This window comes from Pongo abelii, chromosome 10 (assembly GCF_028885655.2).
Source record: "Pongo abelii isolate AG06213 chromosome 10, NHGRI_mPonAbe1-v2.0_pri, whole genome shotgun sequence".
NCBI lineage: Eukaryota > Metazoa > Chordata > Mammalia > Primates > Hominidae > Pongo > Pongo abelii.
The window spans coordinates 79836576-79858595 of NC_071995.2; the positions used below are offsets into that span (position 1 = coordinate 79836576).

Sequence of the window (22020 nt, forward strand, 5' to 3'; positions counted from 1 at the left end):
GAAAAATCTGCAAGTTGTGTTTGCTGCTACAATTAATTTCCAGTTTCTGAATTAAAATCCTTTTCAGAAACAGGCCATTTGTAAAATTTTGAATCACCCTTGAAAACCATGAATGAGTGATTTTCTTTTTCTTTATTAACATTAAAACTGAGACTGCTTGAATTTTCAATAAAATCTATTTAACACTTATTGTTAAAAATATTAATACAATATTCTCCTAGAGTTCTCAAATTTATTCTTACCAGATATGCAAATTTACTTATAATGACATTTGCAAATTTGACACAACCTTCTATATATGCCCTACCATTTGAAATAACAAACTTCACTCTTTTTTCTAATGCTTCAGAAATAACATTTATGTGTACCCACAGCAAAATTTGCAATTTTAAACATACCATTAACATTTCAAGATAACTCTGAGATTTCTATTATACTGACAAAGAAATTACTCGACAGCTATGCATCCTTATGAGAGATCATTCACTCAATACTTGATGTATTCTGTTCAATAAATGAAAAAATATAAGACTTTGAATTTCTTACCAATGAAAACATCATCATAGAATGGTTTCCAGAAAAAGCATAGCTTTTGAAGTAGACAATAGTATTTTGATGATCTATTAAAATGACATTTTTTAAAGAAAGGAAAAAATACACTTTGGGAGGCCAAGGCAGGCAGATCACTTGAAGTCAGGAGTTTGAGACCAGCCTGACCAACACAGTGAAACCCTGTATCTACTAGAAACACAAAAATTAGTCGGGCATGTTGGCGCACGCCTGTGATCTCACCTACTCGCTAGGCTGAGGCAGGAGAACCCTTTGAACCCAAAAGGCAGAGGCTGCAGTGAGCCGAGATCATGCCACTGCACTCCCATCTGGGTGACAGACAGAACGAGACTCCGTCTCAAAAAAATTATTTTTAATTTTAAAAAGGAAAAAATTATTTTAAAAACTTGAAATTTATTTAGATTATGTATAATTTAATCTGACTTTCAGTTTTCTAACTTGGAGGCAAAAACAATAGCTTCATTCATTGCTTTATTCTTAAATGATGGAAGTAACCCTAGATACTACTGGGCTAGATACCTACATACCTTAGATAATAAGGGCTAAAGAAAATGACTATTACATAGCTCCCGGCAGTATGTTCTAGATAGCTCCTTAACAATGGGAGACACTGAATTAATGTGTACTAATGAACCCCTAGATTGCCTAAGCCCTTATGCACTCTGAAATGTTCATAATGTTTTCCACTCTACAAAATGTTATAAAATAAGCACAATCATTGAAACTTCAGAAACCATAAGTATAAAATAATCATCATGGTATAGCACAGCCAAGAAAGAACTCCTATCTTCTTCACAATATTATAAGTTGTTTTTTTTAAAAAAATCTATCTATCTATCTAAGTATACATATATAGATTGATATACTATATATACATATATATATATATAGAGAGAGAGAGAGAGAGAGAGAGATAAAGTTGTATAACTCATGCCTATTCACTTTTATTTATGGGGAATGACATTGATGTGCTTTGCCTTCAGGATACCATTTTTCCTTTCTGTGACCTTTATTTTCTCCCTGCAAAAGGATTCTTTCAACAACTAGGCCACATACCCATTCAATCTTTCATGTTTAGAAACATGCTTTCTTAGAGGGTATGACAAACTAATTTATTTTAACATGTAAATAATGGATAAGATCTTTATCAGTACTTGGCAGAAGACAGATATTTTATTTTGCTTTGAACAAGGGACAAATCCTTTGAAACCGACTAATCTCTAACTGTAGAATTCTTCCAGGAATCAGTGAACAGTTGAGGGAAGTACTTTGAAAGTAGTAGATCTACTTTTCTGATGTAAGTTGAATTCTATGGGCAAGCACTGTGCAAGGCAGAAGGGTAAAATTACATCACATAAGCACTCACCTACAATACTTAAGTAAAAGACTGGCCATTAATCCTGTCAATATACTTTCCGGGTTGACTTACATTTCATCTTGCCTTACATTGTAATGTAATAGGTCTAGGGGATAAATATAAGCAGCTGTCTGCAGCCAATACATTTTTCCACATAAATACTTATGATAAAAATAAAAAGAAGGAAAAGGACTATAATATGTTTTTTAGCCATACTTTAGGAGCAACTTGATGAAAATTAGATAACACCATGAGACACATCAGAGTGAGACAGGAGAGAAAGACCTAGAACAGAAAGTTATCTCTTGAACAACTCACAGGTGTTTTAATGGAGTTGAAGTACTTCACCTACACGCCTATGTGAAGAATAGCTAAAAAATGATAACACTGAGTTCTGCAAGTTCCTCATTAAATTTCATTTTGCTAAATAAAAAGCAAGTAATGATAAAAATGTATGCATTGACTATTTGTTGATATAAGTTGAATCTGTCTTATTATTTTAGATATACTCTTTGAAATTATTTTGGATCTCAAGCATGAAGTCATAGGGATGTCATCTCTATCAGTGTTTTCTGAAATCTGATATCACAGAAAGGACTAAGATGTTCCAATAATAGAACATCAAGCTTTTGTTACTGCTTATAAATTATAATTCATAGAAACTTTAGAACACTTTATAAACTTTAATTTCCTGGAAGCTTCCTGAATTAAGTAGAAAAGAACAATATCAAGAGTCAATACTATTTATCACATAGACATAATTTTTCTCAGTAACTAGAAAATATATTGCAACCCAAATACTATACTCATATTTAGAAAAATAAACTCTCCAGTTAGTAGAACATAAATTACTGAGATATTCTAATAAAGATTTTATTCCTATTTTTAAAGCCAATAAATTGAGATAATTTTTATGAGTTGTTAAAACTTTTTAATAAAAACACCAGACCACACCTCAAAGCAATTTCATACTTCTGTTATTAGTTTCTATAATAACTGTATTTATAAAAAAGTACCTGCATATGACAAATAATATACAAGCAATCGACTGATGATCTGGTGTGTACACAATTCAATTCGTCAACAGTTAAATTTAATGAAGAATCTAACTTACCGGTGGATCAGCCCCCTTAGAACCAGCCAGCCCTCCTGTTAGGGATTCGATATCCTGAAAAGGGGAGAGGTGTTGATTGTAAAGTGCTACTCAACAGTATGAAGAATCCCCCAGTCCCACAGTGTAATACTTTATTTAGCTGCAAAGTTAGGGCACGTCAGGTATTTTATTATTTTTTTGCAATCTTGGACACTGTAATACTATACAAATAGTCTACATCTAATGATCTAGATATTCTCTCCAACTCTGGACAGTCTATAAAAAGAAAAACATATAAACAGATTTTTTTAAATATGCAGATGTTTCATCTTTGAAGAGCTGAAGTGAGAGCAGAAAAAAGAAAATTTAAGAAAACTTCAGTTTAACGTATTATTTTCAAAAATATTAAACCCATGGAAAATGTTTAACCTAAAAAATTTAAAATTTTTTTATTTTTTATGAATACATAATAGTTGTACATATTTATGACATACGTATGATATTTTGATGTAAGTATTTGATGTATAATAATCAAATTTAGGTCCATCACCTCAAACATTTATCATTTCATTGTTTTGGAAACATTCCAAATATACTCTTCTAACTATTATGAAATATACAATAAATTATTGTTAACAATAGTCGGCCTATTGTGCTACTGAACATTATATCTTATTCATTTTATCTAACTGTAGATAAAAATATTAACCAAATCTTCTTTTTTCACCACCTCCCAACTAGCCTTCCCAGTCTGTGGTAACCACCATTCTATTCACTACCTCCATGAGATCATTTTTTTTATAGCTCTTACATATGAGTAAGAACAGGTGACATTTCTCTTTTTGTGCCTGGCTGATTTTACCTAATATTCTCCAGGATCATCCATGTTGTTGCAAATTTTAAAAATTATAACTATGGTCTACTCTATTTCTACACATAGAGTATAAAAATATAAAAAGATCGATTTTTAATCTTTAATAGGTAACTACAGAAGGTCATGCTTGAGTAATGACTATAGTTGTTAAATTTATAAATGGAGAAACAGGTAATGGTGTGATAAGCTGTAGAGGCTGTAACCTGTTTATAGGGACAACTACAACTCAGCCTTATCAGTTCTAAGGCTTTGGTTCCCGGGTTACTAACGATTATATGACTTATTCAAAAGAAGTTGCAATTCTAGGTTTTAAAGTAAAATCACCCAGGTTTTTAGTGTTTGCAACCGATTTAAGTTGTAAACCGTCCCGCATCCCTCCCAAATGAAAAAAACACAACTCTCTGCTAAAAGGCTGCTGGAAAGGAGTTTTGGGTTAAAACGAATGGTTACACTTCTTGGCTAAAAATGTTCTTTCTTATGACTCTGATCACCTCTTATCTGTTTGCATCTAGTTGGAAAGACAGGGATGAAGAAGGGGGAAATATAGTTGCATTAAGAAAGCAAAGAAGAAGGATAATTAAGTCCTGATTGAAGTAATAGAAATTTAAACGCCTATGATGAGGAAAAAGGCCAATACTTTGATATAATTAAAAGGACTTATGCTACTAATTCACTTAGGACTTAATCAGATGATTTTCCCCTTATATTGAAAAAGCGAGGACTCTTAATAATACAATATGGGGCTGGGATGAGCATGTGATGGAAACATTCAAGGAAGGGGACAGGGAAGGATGGTGTTATAACTGTTTCTATCTGAAATGCTAACTTTGAACAGGAACATAATGGGTAATGAATTTGTTCATGCATAGTCTATTAAAGGTCACAAATGACAAGGAGTACTTACCAAGAAAATTATTAAATGGTCTCCTTTCTAATGGAAATGTATATATATTTTTTCTCTACCTAGAATCCTTTTGAGGAACTACTCCTTTCCCTCTCCCATTCTAGCTACAAAAGAGGCTAATAAAAATTGCTTCAAATATTGTAGGGACCCGCCAGAGAATTAAGGCAATATAGAATCTGAAAAACATAATGGTAGAGTTTAAGTCCTTGATTGTATCATTTGAGGAATGTTTGAAATGAGATGTTCTCTCTGCCTGCAATTCAGCTTAAGATAGATTTCTGGCTCTGAAAAGTAAAAATATCCTAATTATATCGGCATTTTTGGGTCTATTTGTAAAAGGCCTACCCTCTCCATCCTGTTCAAATGCTTTATTCCAACATTATGCCCAACATAAAAAAAATCAATTCACCTAAATTATCTGATCTTACATGTTCTTTAGCATTCTTATTGTCACTTAAGTAAATTTTGTCTTTGCATAATTAAAACAAAACATCAAACACATGTATAAATTGGCAAGGAATATTAATATCCTTATCAAATCCAAAGATAAAACATAACTTAAAATTGTCTTAAAATCTCATGGAATGAACAACATTAGGTAGTAAAATGACTAAAATATTAGATTTACAGAAAACACACAGCTTGCACTGTTTGATAATATTTCTGCTATGACTATACTGAAACAAGTTTCTGTTCATGTAAAATGTTATTTCCAATTATACTTAAAATGAAAAAAAAAGATATCAAGTGCATTTGGAGTTAATACATGTCTTTCTTTGCAGAAAGGCATATAAGTTATATTAATGATACAAATTTTAATGAAGCTATCGGACGGATAATACAGAAACTGATGTGGATAACAAGTATTTTAGCAATTTAGTCAATGAATTTTCTCATATTTTGTAAAGTTTGATCATTAAGATTTCTTATCTAAGTAAGTTGTGCCAAGTTTCAGATTTTTAAAATTTTAAGCTTTTTGGGATTGTCATGTCTTGAGAAAAAATGAGAAAGAAGAATGTAGAAGATGAATGAAAAGGGCAATAAATTTTGTAGTTTTTAACACATTGAATTTAAAACAAATTTTGAATTAATGGCTCTAAATAGTATACAGATGTATATTCTTATCTCTAAATGGGTATGTTGTAAATTGAACGTAAATCATTTAATTGTAAAAAAATGTTTGAGTTCATGTTCTATTTTGAGTGTAAGTTGAAAAAGAGTGTCCTACTTGGAGAGAGTTCCAAGTTAAACATGGCTTATCATTTCATGCAATAGGAATTTTCTCAGGTGTGCATAATGAACATAAGTGTGCATGGATGCATTTATGTTGTAAAATAATAGATAAAACAAATACTTGAGGAACTCTTGGACATATGATTACTACATAGCTTTCAAATAATAACTAAAAGTGAGTCAATATTTTTGATGGTTGTTGAATATTTTATCTGCAAAGTATAAGTAAAATCTTTGACAAATGTGTCTATTTTCTTATTTCAATATATTTTATATAGATAACAACAAAAGGGGACATCAAATAGTATAAACATTGACTTCCTAGAAAGTTTTTTGACTTATTATTGTAAAAATATTATTTGTTTGATTAAAACACTCAAAACATAATCTTATTTTTAACTAGGCTACAGAATTTATTTAACCATATTGCATACCATGTTGAGGTCATCATTTGTATCTAATAGCTAATAAAATAGCTACTACTCAGTGAACAGTTGCTATGTGCCAGGTACTCTTATAAGTGCTTTGTAGACATTAACGCCATAATTAACTTATGTTAGTTAATTATTTTCTCACTTAAAAGGTTAGATAGTTTACATAACTCATACAGTATCATAGAGCTATTAAGAAATGGGTTATAAAACATATATGTAGGACTCCAAACCTGTATTTTTTTTAATTACCAGTCCTAGTGAACAGTTTCACCCTGGTACCCTGGTGACACTGCACATATCTATGTTGGCGATGCAGGTAAGGCTAAACCATAGGCTGGTAAATCTTGGTGGAATATCCCGTGACCCTCTCAGAACATGACAAAGGAGGCAGTCTTGTGAGGAGCTTTTCCATAGCTATTTCTTATTTGCCTCCCTCACACCAGTGAGGCATGGGACTTCCCACCTCACACCTGCCTACACCAGGTCCATCTTCAGGATATCAAACCACTTAGGTGCAGTATGGAATTGGCTCCTCCCTAACCATACAGCCCACTTCTCTTGTTTCCTATCATTTGACCCATCCAGTTCAGTGTTGTCCAGTGGAAATTGGTACCAGGGTCAGAATTAGAGCAGGTAAGTGAGGCGCCTATAGTGCAAAATTTAAGTAGGTGCTGGTTCTTAGGGTCATACAACTGCTGACCTGCAGTTGTATAATATTGATAGTGAGCACCTTATTAAATTTTGTGCCCTAAGCACCTCACTTGTCTCATCTGAATCCTGGCCTTTCTAGGGACCTGAGGAGCTGAAACAATGGTAGCCTTCTTTATGCTGACTGTGTAAGTAACAAACATAAATCCATTTGGATTCATCGTCTCCTTATCACTCGAATCTGTAGAAGTGCAGCAAGCACCTACCCCATGTGGTTGCTCAGGGACTGCATGCTGCTTCACACTGGTATCCTCAATCATATGAATTTTTATCATCAATGCCGAATGAAATAAACTCCTATCTATTAATTATATAAGAAACTTCATTTCTTAAACATCATTTCAGATAATGAAAGCTTCATTTTCCTCTCCAAGGTGTGAAAAACCTAAGTGGGGTTATTAGCCAGTCCTTAACATAGCTGTGCAGAGTCAGTTTTTCAACACTGGAAAGTTCTGGTCCCGGCATGAAAACCTAGTAAACCAAGGACAGCCAGTGAATCAGAAGTCTTAAAGCTTGGGAAGGTTGAGCTCCAGGAAGAGTGAGGTGATCAGTGTCAGAGCTCTAAGTAGAGTGAGACTTAGGGCATTCTCAGACTTGAGGAGTCTACATTGCACTGCATTTGTACTACTGGTTGTTCCCCTGCACCTTTGCTCCCTGGCTTCCTGCTCCAAGAATTGTCATATTTTTCCCTTGACAAACACTTTGAATGATGGAGCTATAGGGATTAATAATGTGGCTCTCAGCATAAGCCATCAAGTTCAGATACTGTAAGTCTTGCTTCCTTTGTGTGCAAGTGAAAAAAAAAAGGATATTAGGATTTCAGGTCTTTCTCAGAGCTGTTGCTGGATTCTTATTTTTATCCTTGAAGAGCAGGATCAGCCAATTATGTTAAATAAAAATATGATAAAATAATTTGGCTATCGAATACAGTAAGAATGAACAAATAAAATTCTAAAGAGTTAGTTGACTCTCGCATCGCATATGCCACAAGACCCAAGATATCTTCAAACCTGAGAGTTATATTTAAAGTTAATATCAGGTTTTAAGCTTTCACTTGTTCGAAAAGTCACTTAACGTAATATGAAAATGCTTAAAACATTATAATAATTTTCAATTATGGGCATTTTAAAATTTCAGATTTATGCATTGTTATGGGTTAAATTATGTTCCCTGAAAATTCAAATGTTGAAATCTTAAAACTCAGTACCTAAGAATGTAACTGTGTTTGAATGTAAGGTCTTTAATGAGGTGATTAAGAAGATTGATCCAATATGACTAGTGTCCTTATAAGAAGCAGAAGAGATAGCAGGGATGTGTGCACACTGAGCAAAGGCCATATGGGAACACAAGAAGAAGGCAGCAATTTCTAAGCCACGGAGAGTACCCTCAGAAGAAATAAAATCTGCAAACACCTTTATCTTGGAATTCCGGCCCCAGAACTGTGAGAAAATACATTTATATTATTTAAGTCACTCAGTCTGTGGTATTTTGTTACAGGAGCCCTAGCAAACTAATGCACGCATATTTGTAATTTGGGACTAGTTTATAGATTCTTTGGGAAAAGTTATCATATTTCAATATAGAGTACATAAGAGTTCATTAAGCAGTCTATTAAAAAATCAGTATCAGTGGAATCAACGTGAAATAGTAAAATGACCATTTCTATCGAATGGTTATATTTAAAATTATTTCAAGTCTTTAAAGTATTTAATGAAGTATTATATATATGTTAAAACTTGACAATATTTATTGTATTCAAAATATTGAAATCAAGCATTTCTCTCATCTCCTTTATAGAAAAGTTTCTCAAAATTCCCCTCTCCCACTACTTTCTGTTGATATGCCCTGTTGTGCCCACCACATCACTGCAACTCCTCTTACCAAGGTTGCCAATGATATCCTATCATTCAAATTTAATTTTTCATGTTCTGTCATCATATTTCTTGATCGCTAAGCTTCAGTCGACACAGCTGACTACTCCATCTTTATTGAAATACTTTTCCCTTTTGGCTTTCATTTATTTTCACCCGCTACATGATTTTATTTAGTACTGTGGCTCTAAATATAATGCACGCTGATAAATTTTGAATTTCTATCTTCAGCTTCAACTTATCCTCTGAGATCCATACTGCCACTTCAATCTCCACTTAGATGTATTATAGCCATGTAAAATGCAATAATGCAAAAATTAAACTCTTGATTCCATCACAACTCTTCCCTTAAATTAGGTTCCCATCCCAGTGATTGCCACTGTCATTATTAAATGACATCACCATTCACCCAGTTGCTCAGGTCCAAATCCATCAGCAAACCCCACTAAGTCTATATATAAATTCAAGTATATATAAAATTATTATACTTGAATTTGACTACATCTCACTACCTTCATTCCTGTCATCCTAATCCCTTGTACTATATCAATAATATCTATCACATAAACTGAAAAAAATAATATATATATAGCTTTCTAACTGTTGTCCATGAACTTGTTATCTCCCTCTCCCCTATATATTCTCCATATAGTAGCCAAACTATACATTTAAATTGTAAGTTAGATCACATTGCTGTCTTGACCAAAACCCTAAATGGTTTCCCAGCAATCTTAAAACAAAACATAAACTTATTGCCATGCTCTGCCATGCCCTGTATGATCTGGCTCTTGGCTATCTCTCTGACCATATCTTTTGCCGTTCTCCCTCCATCCTGCCTTCTCAGACACAATGGCCTCATTATTATTCCAAAAAATATGCAAAATTTGGCTTCTATCTCAGGGCCTTTGCCCACGCTTTTCCTGCTTCTTAGGGTGCTCATTTCTAGATGTCCTCGTCCATTTTGTGTTGCTATAAAGGATGACCTTAGGCTTGGTAATAAAAAATAAAGAAAAAAAAAGTTTATTTGGTGCAGAATTCTGAGGCCAGAAAGTTCAAGATTGGACTTCTGCATCTGAGCAGGGCCTTAGGCTGCCCCCACCTATGGCAGAAGGCCAAGGGGAGTCAGCTGTGTGAAAGAGTGAGGAGGTGCCAGGCTCTTTGTAACAACCAGCTCTCATGGGAACTAATAAAGAGAGAACCCACTCACCCCCAAGGGAGGGCATTAATCTATTCATGAGGGATCTGTCCCATAACCCAAACATCTCACAGTAGGTACCACTTCCAACATTAGGTGTCAAATTTCAACATGAGGTTTGAAGGGGACAAACATTAAAACCATAGCAGTAGATATCCTCCTATTTAACTCACCCACTTCATTCAGATCTTAGCTTACATACCAAAATTCTGAATGACCTTCCCTAACTAATTGTCTAAGTCAGTCAAGGTTCCACCTGAAGAAACTGACAAACTCAGAGACTATACAGAAGAACAATTTAATAAAGGTATGATTTATAGAGATATGGATAGTTTACAGGGTCCAGAGAAATGGTGGTACACAGGAACTAGGACCAGCTAGACATTGTAACCACCCTTAAACCTAAAGAAGTAAGGTGTAAGAACAATGTAGTCAAGAGTCCAGCAAGAGGTGAACACCTATCATCAGCCTATAGAACAGCTTGCCACACAGTGGAGACTCAATAAATACTTATTGAATAATACAATTACTGAATGAATGAATGAATAAATTATGTGATACTATTTTTACATATATAAAAAGTTGAATCTCAGAGTACATATGGTGAAGTGTGTCTTATTTTTGTATAACTGTATCACTTTGAAAGCATGGCTCAAAGCAATAATGTTTGCACAATAAATCTTTATAAAATGCCTGAGTGAATAAACTAATAAATGACTTGCCCCAAATCACACAGCTGGTGAATGCTCGAAAGAAGCTTTGAAATCCCAAGTGTTATAACTCCAAGCCCAGTGTATTTTCTGTTCCATCATATATCACTAATGAGACATTCTCCTGAAAAACTCCTCACTCTGTATTTTCTCATCTCTTGAGGTACTAAGTTTCTATATATTACATGGTTTCTAGTGCATCAGAAGGAAAAATGCAAAATTATTTAATAGTCAATAAACAATACATTAAATTCATCCTCCGGCTAAATACTGCCAATGCTTCCAATTAAAGGTCTGACACCTTAATCATTGTATAATCAATAAATCAATGCTTGAAAATTTGACCTAACATGTATGTCTGGCATTAATAAATGGTTCAAATATGTTAAACTAAAAATCAATAATGTTTATTTTTAGGTAACATCTCATAGTGTGTTGGTTCACAGTACTGGGAATAAGTAATAGAAGATAAAATTTATTTTAAACAAATCATTCACTTTTTCACACAAGGCTTAATGGAAACAATCTTTCATCACTGAATACCAGCTCCTTAAGGCAAGCATCCAAATACTGAAGCTGAGTTTGTTAATGAGGCATCTTCCTCCTCAACCAGACTTAAGCAGTTAGTGTTTCCTTGGCAACATTACAGGATAAATTTCCTGGGAAGCATAGAATAAGCAGGAAACACACAGACCAATTTTATAAATCTTTCCTATGTAAGCCAAAAGGTGTCCTTTTTAATTATTCTTTAAAACAAAAAAAGGGGAAATATCTATTTCTTTACTTTGAGTATAGGCCAGCCTGAATCTGAATTTTCCTTAAGCCACACAATTAATTCCTTCAAAAAAGAGCAGTTGAGTAAATTTTGTGGCTGAGGCACTGTACTCTTCATAGGAGGACACAATAAGGAGTAAATCAAGGTCACAGGTTTCATAGCATTCAGAGTTATGACATGCTCTCTGACTTTAAGGATTTTTCAGTCCAAAAGCACATAAATCTGCAGAACAACATGAGGAAGAATTTTGAGAAATGTGTTGTTAAAATTATAACAGACAAGGGTTGTGGTGTTAAATTTTATAGTGTGACAATTAGTTTGGGTATTTCATATTGCCAGATTGTACTTTATTTTTGAATGCATACTGGGTAAGTGTCTCCAGGAACTGGTTGAGTAACATAATAATTAACATTTATTAAGCATTTACTGAAACAGACACCATGCTAAGAGCTCTACTGCCGCATTAGGTAACATCCTAACTCTCTTAGCCATTATTATTTCCACCATTTCAAGATGATGAAACTGGGTCTTTCAGAGTTTAAATGACTTAACAAAGGTCACACAGCTAATAAGTGTTCAAACCAAAGAGGCTGATTCCAGAGGCAATGATTTTTAACAATGACACTCTCTTGAATGAATTGAGGTGTGAGAAAAGAATAGGGAGAACTTCCTGGCATGCATATGGTGACTTGGAAAAAAACATAAATACTTATTCACTATCTGAAAAAGAAATGCAACAAATTGCAGGCAGAATAATTCTGAGGCGGCTGATATCCTCTGATGGGAGAATGGTTATCCTTGATTGATCTGTAAATGTAAGAGCTGAGAACATTAGATTTAGCCAAAAAGTAAAATTCCCAAAATCTTGGCTATATATTTCTAATTTCAAAGTCTTCTCTCTGAACTCAAACCTAACTAGGAAATACAATGTGTAGCAAAGGCACAAGTGTTTCAATAGTGCATAGAATAGGGCTTTCTGGAGAAAGTGCCAGAGATTCAGGTTCTACATTTTCCACTTCATAAATTTTGTGTGTCACTTTTTCTTGTCCATTCCTTTCCATATGGCTGAGGCGATAAAGGGAATGTTTTGCTAATTCCTGACTCAGTCTCAATCAATTTCTCTTTTCCAACTTTTCCACATTGATGCATCCTTGCTATCTCAAACTCACTATATCCAAATAAGACATCATCTTCTTTATCAGCCATTGCCATGGCCAACTGCCAATCTCCTATTCCTGTTGATGTTTTCAATAAGCAGTTAGTTATCCAATCTAGGTTTATGGATGTCAATAGAGTTTTCCCTTACTCTGGTATCCATATACCAATCCAGTCTAGTTTTCCTTATAAATATCTGCTTAGTTGATTGCCTTCTTTCATTTACCACTGAATTTACTAGCTTAGTTCAAAACCTCATTTTATTTTCCCCTGACCCCTGGCTTTTTCCAAAATAGTGTCTTTGTTGAGTTCCTTTTTCCACTCTCACTTTCATATCATCTTTTCTTCAAATCAATTCCCAAAGTGTGGCCTGAGGACTACCACCAGCAGCAGCAGCAACATCACCCAGGAACTCATAAGATATGCAATTTCTTGGGCCCTACCTGAGTTCAGCTGCATCTGAAACTGTTTAACAAGCCCTCTGAGTGAGTCTGATGCAGGCTAAGGTTGGAGAACCACTGCCCCAGAGTGATGTATTTTAAATGCAAATATAGGCAGGTTACTTCCGTACTCAAAATACTTAAGTAAGGTCCCCATTTCTAGGAAGGAAAGATAATCAAACCTCTGTACATGTGGTTTTCCATCATCATCATACATTTCTGAACTACTTTTCTCACTTCACCTTTTACCACTTTCCAAAAAAGAAACCCTGCACTCTTATCATAATGAATCCTGCACTTCCTTATTGTGACAAGTGTTTTCTTTTATGTTTCTGCACCACAGATTCTTATGTCTAGAAAGCCACCCCTACCTTGTGGGTGAATGTAATTCATCCTTTGAAACTCAGTCTAGGCACCATCTCCTCTGGGGAGGCTTTCCTGAGTCCCTCAGACCGAAGGGAGGGTTCTACTCTAGCACAACAGAGGTACTGTCCCAAGAAACTTTGCCTGAGGGGTAGTCAACAGCTCTCCAATTTTACTTCAAGCCTGCAAAATGTAAGACACATGCAAAAATAGACAGCTTAGTGATCCACAGAACAGGTTCAAGCCTGGCTTTACTACTTACTATCTGTGTCATCTTAGGCTAATTGTTTTATGTTCTTTACATAAAATAAATCAATCTATGTCCTAGTACACAAATTAGAAAGGTTTGGAATATTTATTATAATAATTAATATTAGTTTTGATAATTCATGGAAAGCTACCTATTGATAACTTACAGTTAACAATTAATATTAATTATTATTATTCATGTAATAACACATAGGCACAGTCTAGTTACACACGTGTAAAATAAAGATAGGCTATGGATACAGATTACATAAAGATATATGTTAAAACAGATAAGCATTAGAATACATGTAAATAAGACCCAAATATAGACTAATCTTAGGTATAAATCTCCATCAGATTTCTAGAGATTATTTTGCCTGAAAGGGAAGGAACCCTAAGATTCATTTTATTTCCCCACATAGTCTTATAACTTTTATGCATTTCCATGGCTTTGGTTATTATACATTTTTCACCAGTCATATTAAAGCATATTATTTTCATTCTTCCTAATAAAAAAATGAGTACTCTTTTTGCTGTACATTAAAAACTATGTATTGGGTAACATGTACATCATAAACCCATACAAATTTATTCCTCTTTAAATGTGTTATTTGATATCACAGGTTTATATACCATGATGTGGGAAGCTTTAAGTAGGTTAGAAACGTGCTATAGCCACTGAGAAGAAGAATTAAACATTTAAATGAGAATATCAATATTATAATCCTAGATACACATAATTTATGGGAGACTCACTTTTGTTTGGTGGATCGGAGGCTCAATTACTGTAATTCTAATTTACAATTAAGTCTTCAATTACATGATGCTTAGATCTTCTCCTATCTGACACAAAATGCAAGCAAATAACTAGAAAAATATAATACCATATACTTTAATTTTAAAAATCAGGTTTTATTTTCAACTCAGTAAATAGTACCCTAAAATACTGTGTTAGAAAAAAAAACTTGGAGATTAGCCTATCTGAAGTGATTTTTATAAGAGGGAAGAATAAAATACTGTCTTTTCCAACTGTTAATAACTGCAGTTCCACTGACTGTGGTACCTTAAGGCAATTTATCAGTCTGATTCATAAATAACCACAAGGCAGAATTTTTCGTGAACTGAAAGCAAAAACAGGGCAAGTGGTTTACAAAATATCTATATATATCTATCTGTTTTTAAAATAGATACTTCTAATAATAGATATTCCTAATACATATTTATTTAACCATATCTCTCCCTAACTAGAATTTAGGTATTAAGCCAATTAATGTAAACAGTTTCAAGGTAATCATAATAAGCTGGCAAGAAAACAGACGATCTATATTCAAATTCAAGTTCACACTTATAGAAAAAATTGGCATAGGATTTTCAGCTGAATATTAAGTATTTTATGGTCATACATTAATTTTGGAAATAATAGCCTTGGCGGAATTAGATAGAGCTAGGGGGAGAGATGAGATCTTAAATTAAAAAAAAAAAACAAAACAGCAATTAGCAACACTATCCAAAATCAGATATGCAAAATTTGTGAAAGGAAGTCTAATTTGGAATCTAAGAAACACGCAGAAAAATTCCCTTTGCATTGCTGTTTTCTTTGGGAAAGAAATTCATCAAGTTCTAAATCATAATAAGTGAATTTCAAATTTATTTTTTATTTTTTAGTTCAGTTTTTGAAATAAGTGATGATCATAATGTTAATTAGAAATAGCAAAAGAACATATGATTTATCGATTTTTCTTCTGGGCAGCTCCATTTCAATTGATGCTACCAGGATTCTATTATGAATAAATGTTTACAATACCAAATAATACTATTGAATGGAAATGTAACCAACTGAAATCAGAGCATAAAATGCATTGATGTTATGTTATTCAAGTAATTGAGACTATAGCATAATGTAGGAGTCGTAGAGCACAGCATAGAGCTGGAGATTTAGAGTCGATGACAGAACATTCTATAGTCATTATATGTTCTACAGTCTTGTTCTCCTTTTCATCCACTCAAGCTCCCTCCCCCAAAAATATAACTAAAATAAAGCTTTAAAGTTTATAATATTCTTTCATTTACTGGGATCAATTTAGAATATTTTATATCCTTATCTCTCCTTTCCTTAATATTTCTAGGACATATTTTTCATTACTTGTACCTCCTCCCAAATGTAACTGACAGCATTCAAATGAGCCACACCACCAGGTAAGAATTTCAAAGTGCATACAATGTTAAGTTCCTTGGGCTTAGCGCAGTGGCAAAGTTTGGATATTTCTTTTGCTTGACAACAATCAAAACAGCAATACAGACAGTCCTTACTTAGCACAGTACAGTGTTAACTGTCTTTACCTTTCATAGCTCCATGAAATCAGTTACCATAAAGCAGGGACATGGCTCCCCTGGTTCTGATATGTACTGGTTTCAGTGAACACAGTACAGTACCACTCAAAGCAAGAATATAGTGGCATTTTAATGGTAGATAAGTCTTCATCCCTTTGCCTCCAGTATCCCTTAAACTGGATTGTGAATCTTGAATGCATAGTGCAGTGGCTATGTAACACAATATTAACATTGGAATCTTTCTCAATTTTAGCTTTGGTCCAAAGGCCAAAAATAATGTGGTGATGACCAGTATTTCCATATCCTTAAGCAAGGAGCTACATCAAGCCATGTGAAAATATTGTAAAACAGATTCTGCCAGAATTGATAAACATTGTATCTTAATGACAGCATTATTGGCAAATTAAGCAGGAAATTTCTTCATGGAAAGTATACTGAATTTGCATTTCAGGATTTTTGGCATCTTTACACTTAGGCACCAAAGTCTATTCCTGTCTCACTCTTCACCTTCCCACTCCTCCTCCCCCCTCAACACACAGAGGTGAATATTCCTGAAGACCAGATTTGAGCTGCACAGTGGGCAGTGCATCTTAAAGTGCTTGACCTAAGAGGACTGCTAGAAAAGTAAAGCAATGTGGCTCATGGGTAAACTACTAAATTCCATTCCATGTGAAGAGTATATTAATTTCCTATTGCTTCTGTAATGAATTTCCACAAATTAGTGACTTAAAATAACACAAATTTATTATTTTACAGATTTGAAGGTTAGAATCTAAAAATCAAGGTGTTGGCAGGGGCTATGTTCCTTCTGGAGACTTCAGAGGAGAATCCATTTCCTTGCCTTATCCAGCTTTTAAAGGCTGCATGCATTTTTTGGCTTATGGCCTCTTCCTCCATCTTCAAAGAGCATTATTTCAATCTCTAGTTCTATCTTCACATCTCTTTTTCTAACACTAACACTTTTGCCTCCTTCTTATAAGGACTCTTACATTGGATGCACCTAGCTAATTCAGAATTATCTCTCCATCTCAAGATTCTTAACCTAATGTTTTCACACCCACAATGTCCCAAAGGTAACATAGCCACACATCCTGGGATATAAGATGCAGACATTTTGGGGGTTCCTTATGCAGCCTACCACAAGCGGTAATTAAAAATGTAAGCCAGAACAGGCTTGGCCTGAATGTAAGAATACCTTGGATTCAAACCAAATTAAACTTTCTTGACCAGCCCAGGCAGGAGAGACCTCTCCATCCACTGAACTTCCATTATACCTATTTTCATATATATATTGCCTGATATTATCATTCTATGTGCTTTCTTTCCATATAAATCCTAATTCTTTTAGCATAGGTTTATCCATACCTCTCTATATTCTGTAATGTTTCAATAAACATGCTGATTCGAGAAAAATAAATGGAAAGACAGTTTCAGTGGGCAGTTTCCTGTGTGTGGGAGGACTCTGCCTTAAGGTATCCTATTTCAGTACCTGAAATTCTTTTTATTATATACTGCTTTCTGTTCTGTGGCATTGAATGCTCAGGCACAATGACAAGATAACACCTTATTGGAATTAGTCACCAATACTAAGTGAATCATTTCAACAGATTTTGCCTGAACCTCCACTGCAAACTCATTAGGAGGAAGTACATTAAGTTAGTCATTCTTTTATTGTCCAGATTGCATTTGCCAAGTGTCTTTCACATAAGATTAATTCAACAAGGACCGATTAATGGATAATAGTTAGCTAAAAGCAAACTTTAATTAGCTGTGGAAAGGAGATAAGTAACTTTTGACCAGGGGAAACACCAAGAAACAGTATTTAGCAAGGAAGAAATTGTCCAAAAGAGAAAGAAGAAAAAGATACATTTTATTTTATAATATTCTTTAGAATGTCTTTGGTAATTGTGATAGGAAGACTCTAAAATGGTTCCCAGTCATTCTTACCTCCTGGTATTCATACCCTTGTGTAATCTCCCTCTCTTACATGTAGATGTTTAGGCCTAGTAAAAATATGGTTAAGTGTTGGGATGTCTTCTTGTCTCTTCTGAGATTAGGTTACTATAGACTGACTTTCTCTCTTTCTCTCTCTCTCTCTCTGACACACACACACACACACACACACACACACACACAAAACCTGTCTGGGGGAAGTTGCCACACTGTACAGCTTATGGGAAGATCAAGGTAGCAAGAAACTGATGTCTCGTGCCAACCACTAGCCAGGAAAGGAAGCTTGCCAAGCTCAGGTTAAGTGAATTCAGAAGTTGCTCCTCCTACAGTTTGAGCCTGAGCTGATGTCAGCCCTAGCTGATACTTTGATTGCAGGCTTGTGAGAGATCTGGAGTCTGAAGACCCAGCTAAACCGTGCCAAATTCCTACCCACAGATATTATGAAATAATATACATTGTTTTAAGCCAGTAAGTGTTCAGGTAATTATTTACACAGGAATAAATAACTAATTTTAGAGTCAATATTCATATATTTCTAATCTATCATTGAGTTTTCTATGTTCACCATACAAGTGCTCATTATAAAATAAAAATATTTTACAGGTTGAATCTTTTTAGACCAATGAATCCATAAAAGAAATAAGCAATTTTCTCGCTCTGGATTTTTTGGTCTGGTATTATAATTCTAGTTACACTTCTAAAAGCAAAGCGATGTTAGAAAAACAACACTAAATGATCAATCAATTGATTGATGTTGACAATTATCAATATGAATCATAAAATTGTACACATAACTTGTACTGTATCTACTTCCACACATATTTTCATAGTATTGGTCAATTTTGAATGTATAAGAATCATTAAATTTCTAAGAAAAACATTTTTGCGGTGATAAATTCTAGGCAGAGTTTTGATACCCTAAAGCCATATAACTATCAATAAAGATATAAAATTCTATGATGAAAAAGCAATTATTTTTAATTATTTATAAATAGCTTGGCCAAGTTGACAATAATGTTTAAAAAGCAACTAATTTTTAGTTGCTGAATATATCATCACAGTAGATGATTTATACTTTTTTAAACCTGAAATACTTTCTTTTTTTTTTTTCTTTTATTATTATTATTATTATACTTTAGGTTTTATGGTACATGTGCCCAATGTGCAGGTAAGTTACATATGTATACATGTGCCATGCTGGTGCGCTGCACCCACCAACTCGTCATCTAGCATTAGGTATATCTCCCAATGCTATCCCTCCCCCCTCCCCCCAACCCACAACAGTCCCTGAAGTGTGATGTTCCCCTTCCTGTGATAAGTACTCCTTAGTCAATATCTCTGACCACATAATGAAAACATCTATCCAACTCATTTTTACCTAGTGTTTTGGAATAAATGAGGCAGTTTAAGTCTCTTTTCAGGAAGCATTATAAAGTGTATAAGAGATAATATGATATAGTCTTATATATCATAAGGTTAGATGTTTGTCCCCACCCAAATCTCATGTCGAACTGTAATCCCCAGTGTTGGAGGTGGAGTCTGGTGGGTGGTGTTCGGATCATGGGAGCAGATCCCTCATGACTTGGTGATGTCTTGGTAATAGCGAGTTCTCATGAGATCTGCTCATCAAAGAGTGTGTGGAACCTCCCCTCTAACTTTCTCTCTTTCGCTTGCTCCTGCTTTCGCCATGTGATGTCCCTGTTCCCCCTTCACTTCCCACCATGACTGAAAGCTCTCCGAGGCTTCTCCAGAAGCCAAGCAGATGCCCACACCGTGCTCCTTGTAAAGCCTGCAGAAAGCCAATTAAACCTCTTTTCCTTTTAAATTACCTAGTCTCATATATTTCTTTGTAGCAATGCAAGAATGGCCTAATACAGAAAATTGGTACCAGGAGTTTGGGGCACTGCTATAAAAATACCTAAAAATGTGGAAGTGACTGTGTAACCGGGTAACAGGCAGAGGTTGGAAGAGTTTGGAGGGCTCAGAAGAATACAAAGAGATAAGGGAAAGTTTGGAACTTCTTAGAGACTGGTTAAATGGCTGTGACTAAAATGCTAATAGTAATATGGATGGTAAGGTCCAGGTGTCAAGGTCTTAGATGGAAATGAGGAACTTACAGGAACTGAAGCAAAGTTCACACATGTTATGCCTTAGCAAAGATCTTGGCTGCATTCTGTTCCTACTATAGGGATCTGTGGAAGTTTAAACTAAAGAGTGATGATTAGGGTATTTGATGAAAGAAATTTCTAATTAACAAAGTGTTCAAGATGTGGTCTGGCTGCTTTTAATAGCCTATGTTCAGATACAGGGGCAAAAAAAATGGCCTAAGATTGGAATTTCTGTTTAAAAAAACAGTGCATAAAGTTTGGAAAATCCGCACCCTGGCCATGTGATAGAGAAAGAAAAGAGTTTTTATTTTTCCAGGAGAGAAATTCAAGCAGGATGAAGAGCAACCACTTGCTAGAGAAATTTGCATAACTAAAAGGGACCCAAGTGCTGATAGCCAAGACAATGGAAAAAGGCCTCAAAAGCGTTTCAAAAAACTGTGTGGCAGCCCCTCACATCCATCACAGGCCTGGAGACCTAGGAAGAAAGAATGGTTTCATGGGCCAGACCTGGGGCCACCACTGTCCTGTGCAGCCTTCTTGGCATCCTGGTTGCTCCTGCTCCAGCCTTGGATCAAAGGGTTCCAGATACTGCTAGTGCTGCCAGACACTGATAGTGCACAAGCCACTGGAAGCCTTGGTGGCTTCCATGTGGTGTTAAGCCTGTGGGCGTACAGAGTACAAGAGTGAATGAGGTTTGGTGCTATCTGCCTAGATTGCAGAGGATGTATTGAATAGCCTCAGTGCCCAGGCAAAAGCCTGCTGCAGGGGCAGAGTCCCCACAGAGAGCCTCTCCTAGGGAAGCTCCAATGGGAAAAGTTGGATTGGAGCCCCCACACAGGTTCCCCATGAGGGCACTGCATAGTGAAGCTGTGAGAGAGGGGCTACCACCCTCCAGATCAGAGAACTGTAGATCCACCAGCAGCTTGCAACCTGTGCCTGGAGAAGCCACAGGCATTCAACAACCTGTGAGAGCAGCCTGGTGCTTAACATCGCAAAGACACAGAAGTGGAGCTTTCCAAGGCCTCGGGAGTCCACCCCTTGCACCAGTTTGCCCTGGATATGGGATATGGAATAATAGATTATTTGGGAGCTTTAAAATTTAATGACTAATCTCTTTGGTTTCATAATTGCATGAGGTCTACAGCCCCTTTCTTTTGGCCAATTTCTCCTTATTGGAGTATGTTTGCCTAATGCCTATAACTGCATTGAATCTTGGAAATAACTAATTTGGTTTTTATTTTTCAGGCTCATAGGTGGAAGGGAATTGCTTTATCTCTGCTGAAACTTTGAACTTTTGAGTTTACACTGGAATTAGTTAAAAATTTGAGGGACTTTTGAGAAGGCATGATTGTATTTTGCAATGTGAGAAGGACATGAGATTTGGGAGGGGCCAGCAGTAAAATGATATAGTTTGAATATTTGTCCCCACCCTAATTTTATGTGGAATTGTAGCCCCAGTGCTGAAGATGGGGCCTGGTGGAAGGTGTGTGGCTCATAGGAGCACATCCTTCATGGCTTGAGGGTGTCTTTGTGGTAGTAAGCTCTTGTGAGATCTGGTCATTTAAAATGTGGCACCTCCCTATCCCCTCTTGCTTGCTCCTACTTTTGCCATGTGAAGTGCCTGTTCCCCCTTCACCTTCTGCCATGATTGAAAGCTCCCTGAGGCTTCTCCAGAAGCCAAGCAAATGCCAGCACCA

At 35.3% G+C, this 22020-nt stretch overlaps 1 protein-coding gene across 15 annotated transcripts in view; it reads right to left on the minus strand.

The window, feature by feature from the left end:
* Nucleotides 1–22020, minus strand: part of PPFIA2 (PTPRF interacting protein alpha 2) — a 493309-nt gene that overhangs the window by 408745 nt on the left and 62544 nt on the right. For 10 of the 15 annotated variants that reach the window (XM_063711635.1, XM_063711631.1, XM_063711637.1 and 7 more), the window contains exon 2: nt 3042–3095. The exons of 4 other annotated variants lie outside the window; for them this stretch is intronic. In XM_063711635.1, the coding sequence (XP_063567705.1) occupies nt 3042–3095 (54 nt within the window). Of the gene's footprint in view, nt 1–3041; nt 3096–22020 lie in introns of those variants that run through there. One more of the 15 variants, XM_063711639.1, reaches the window with a different exon arrangement.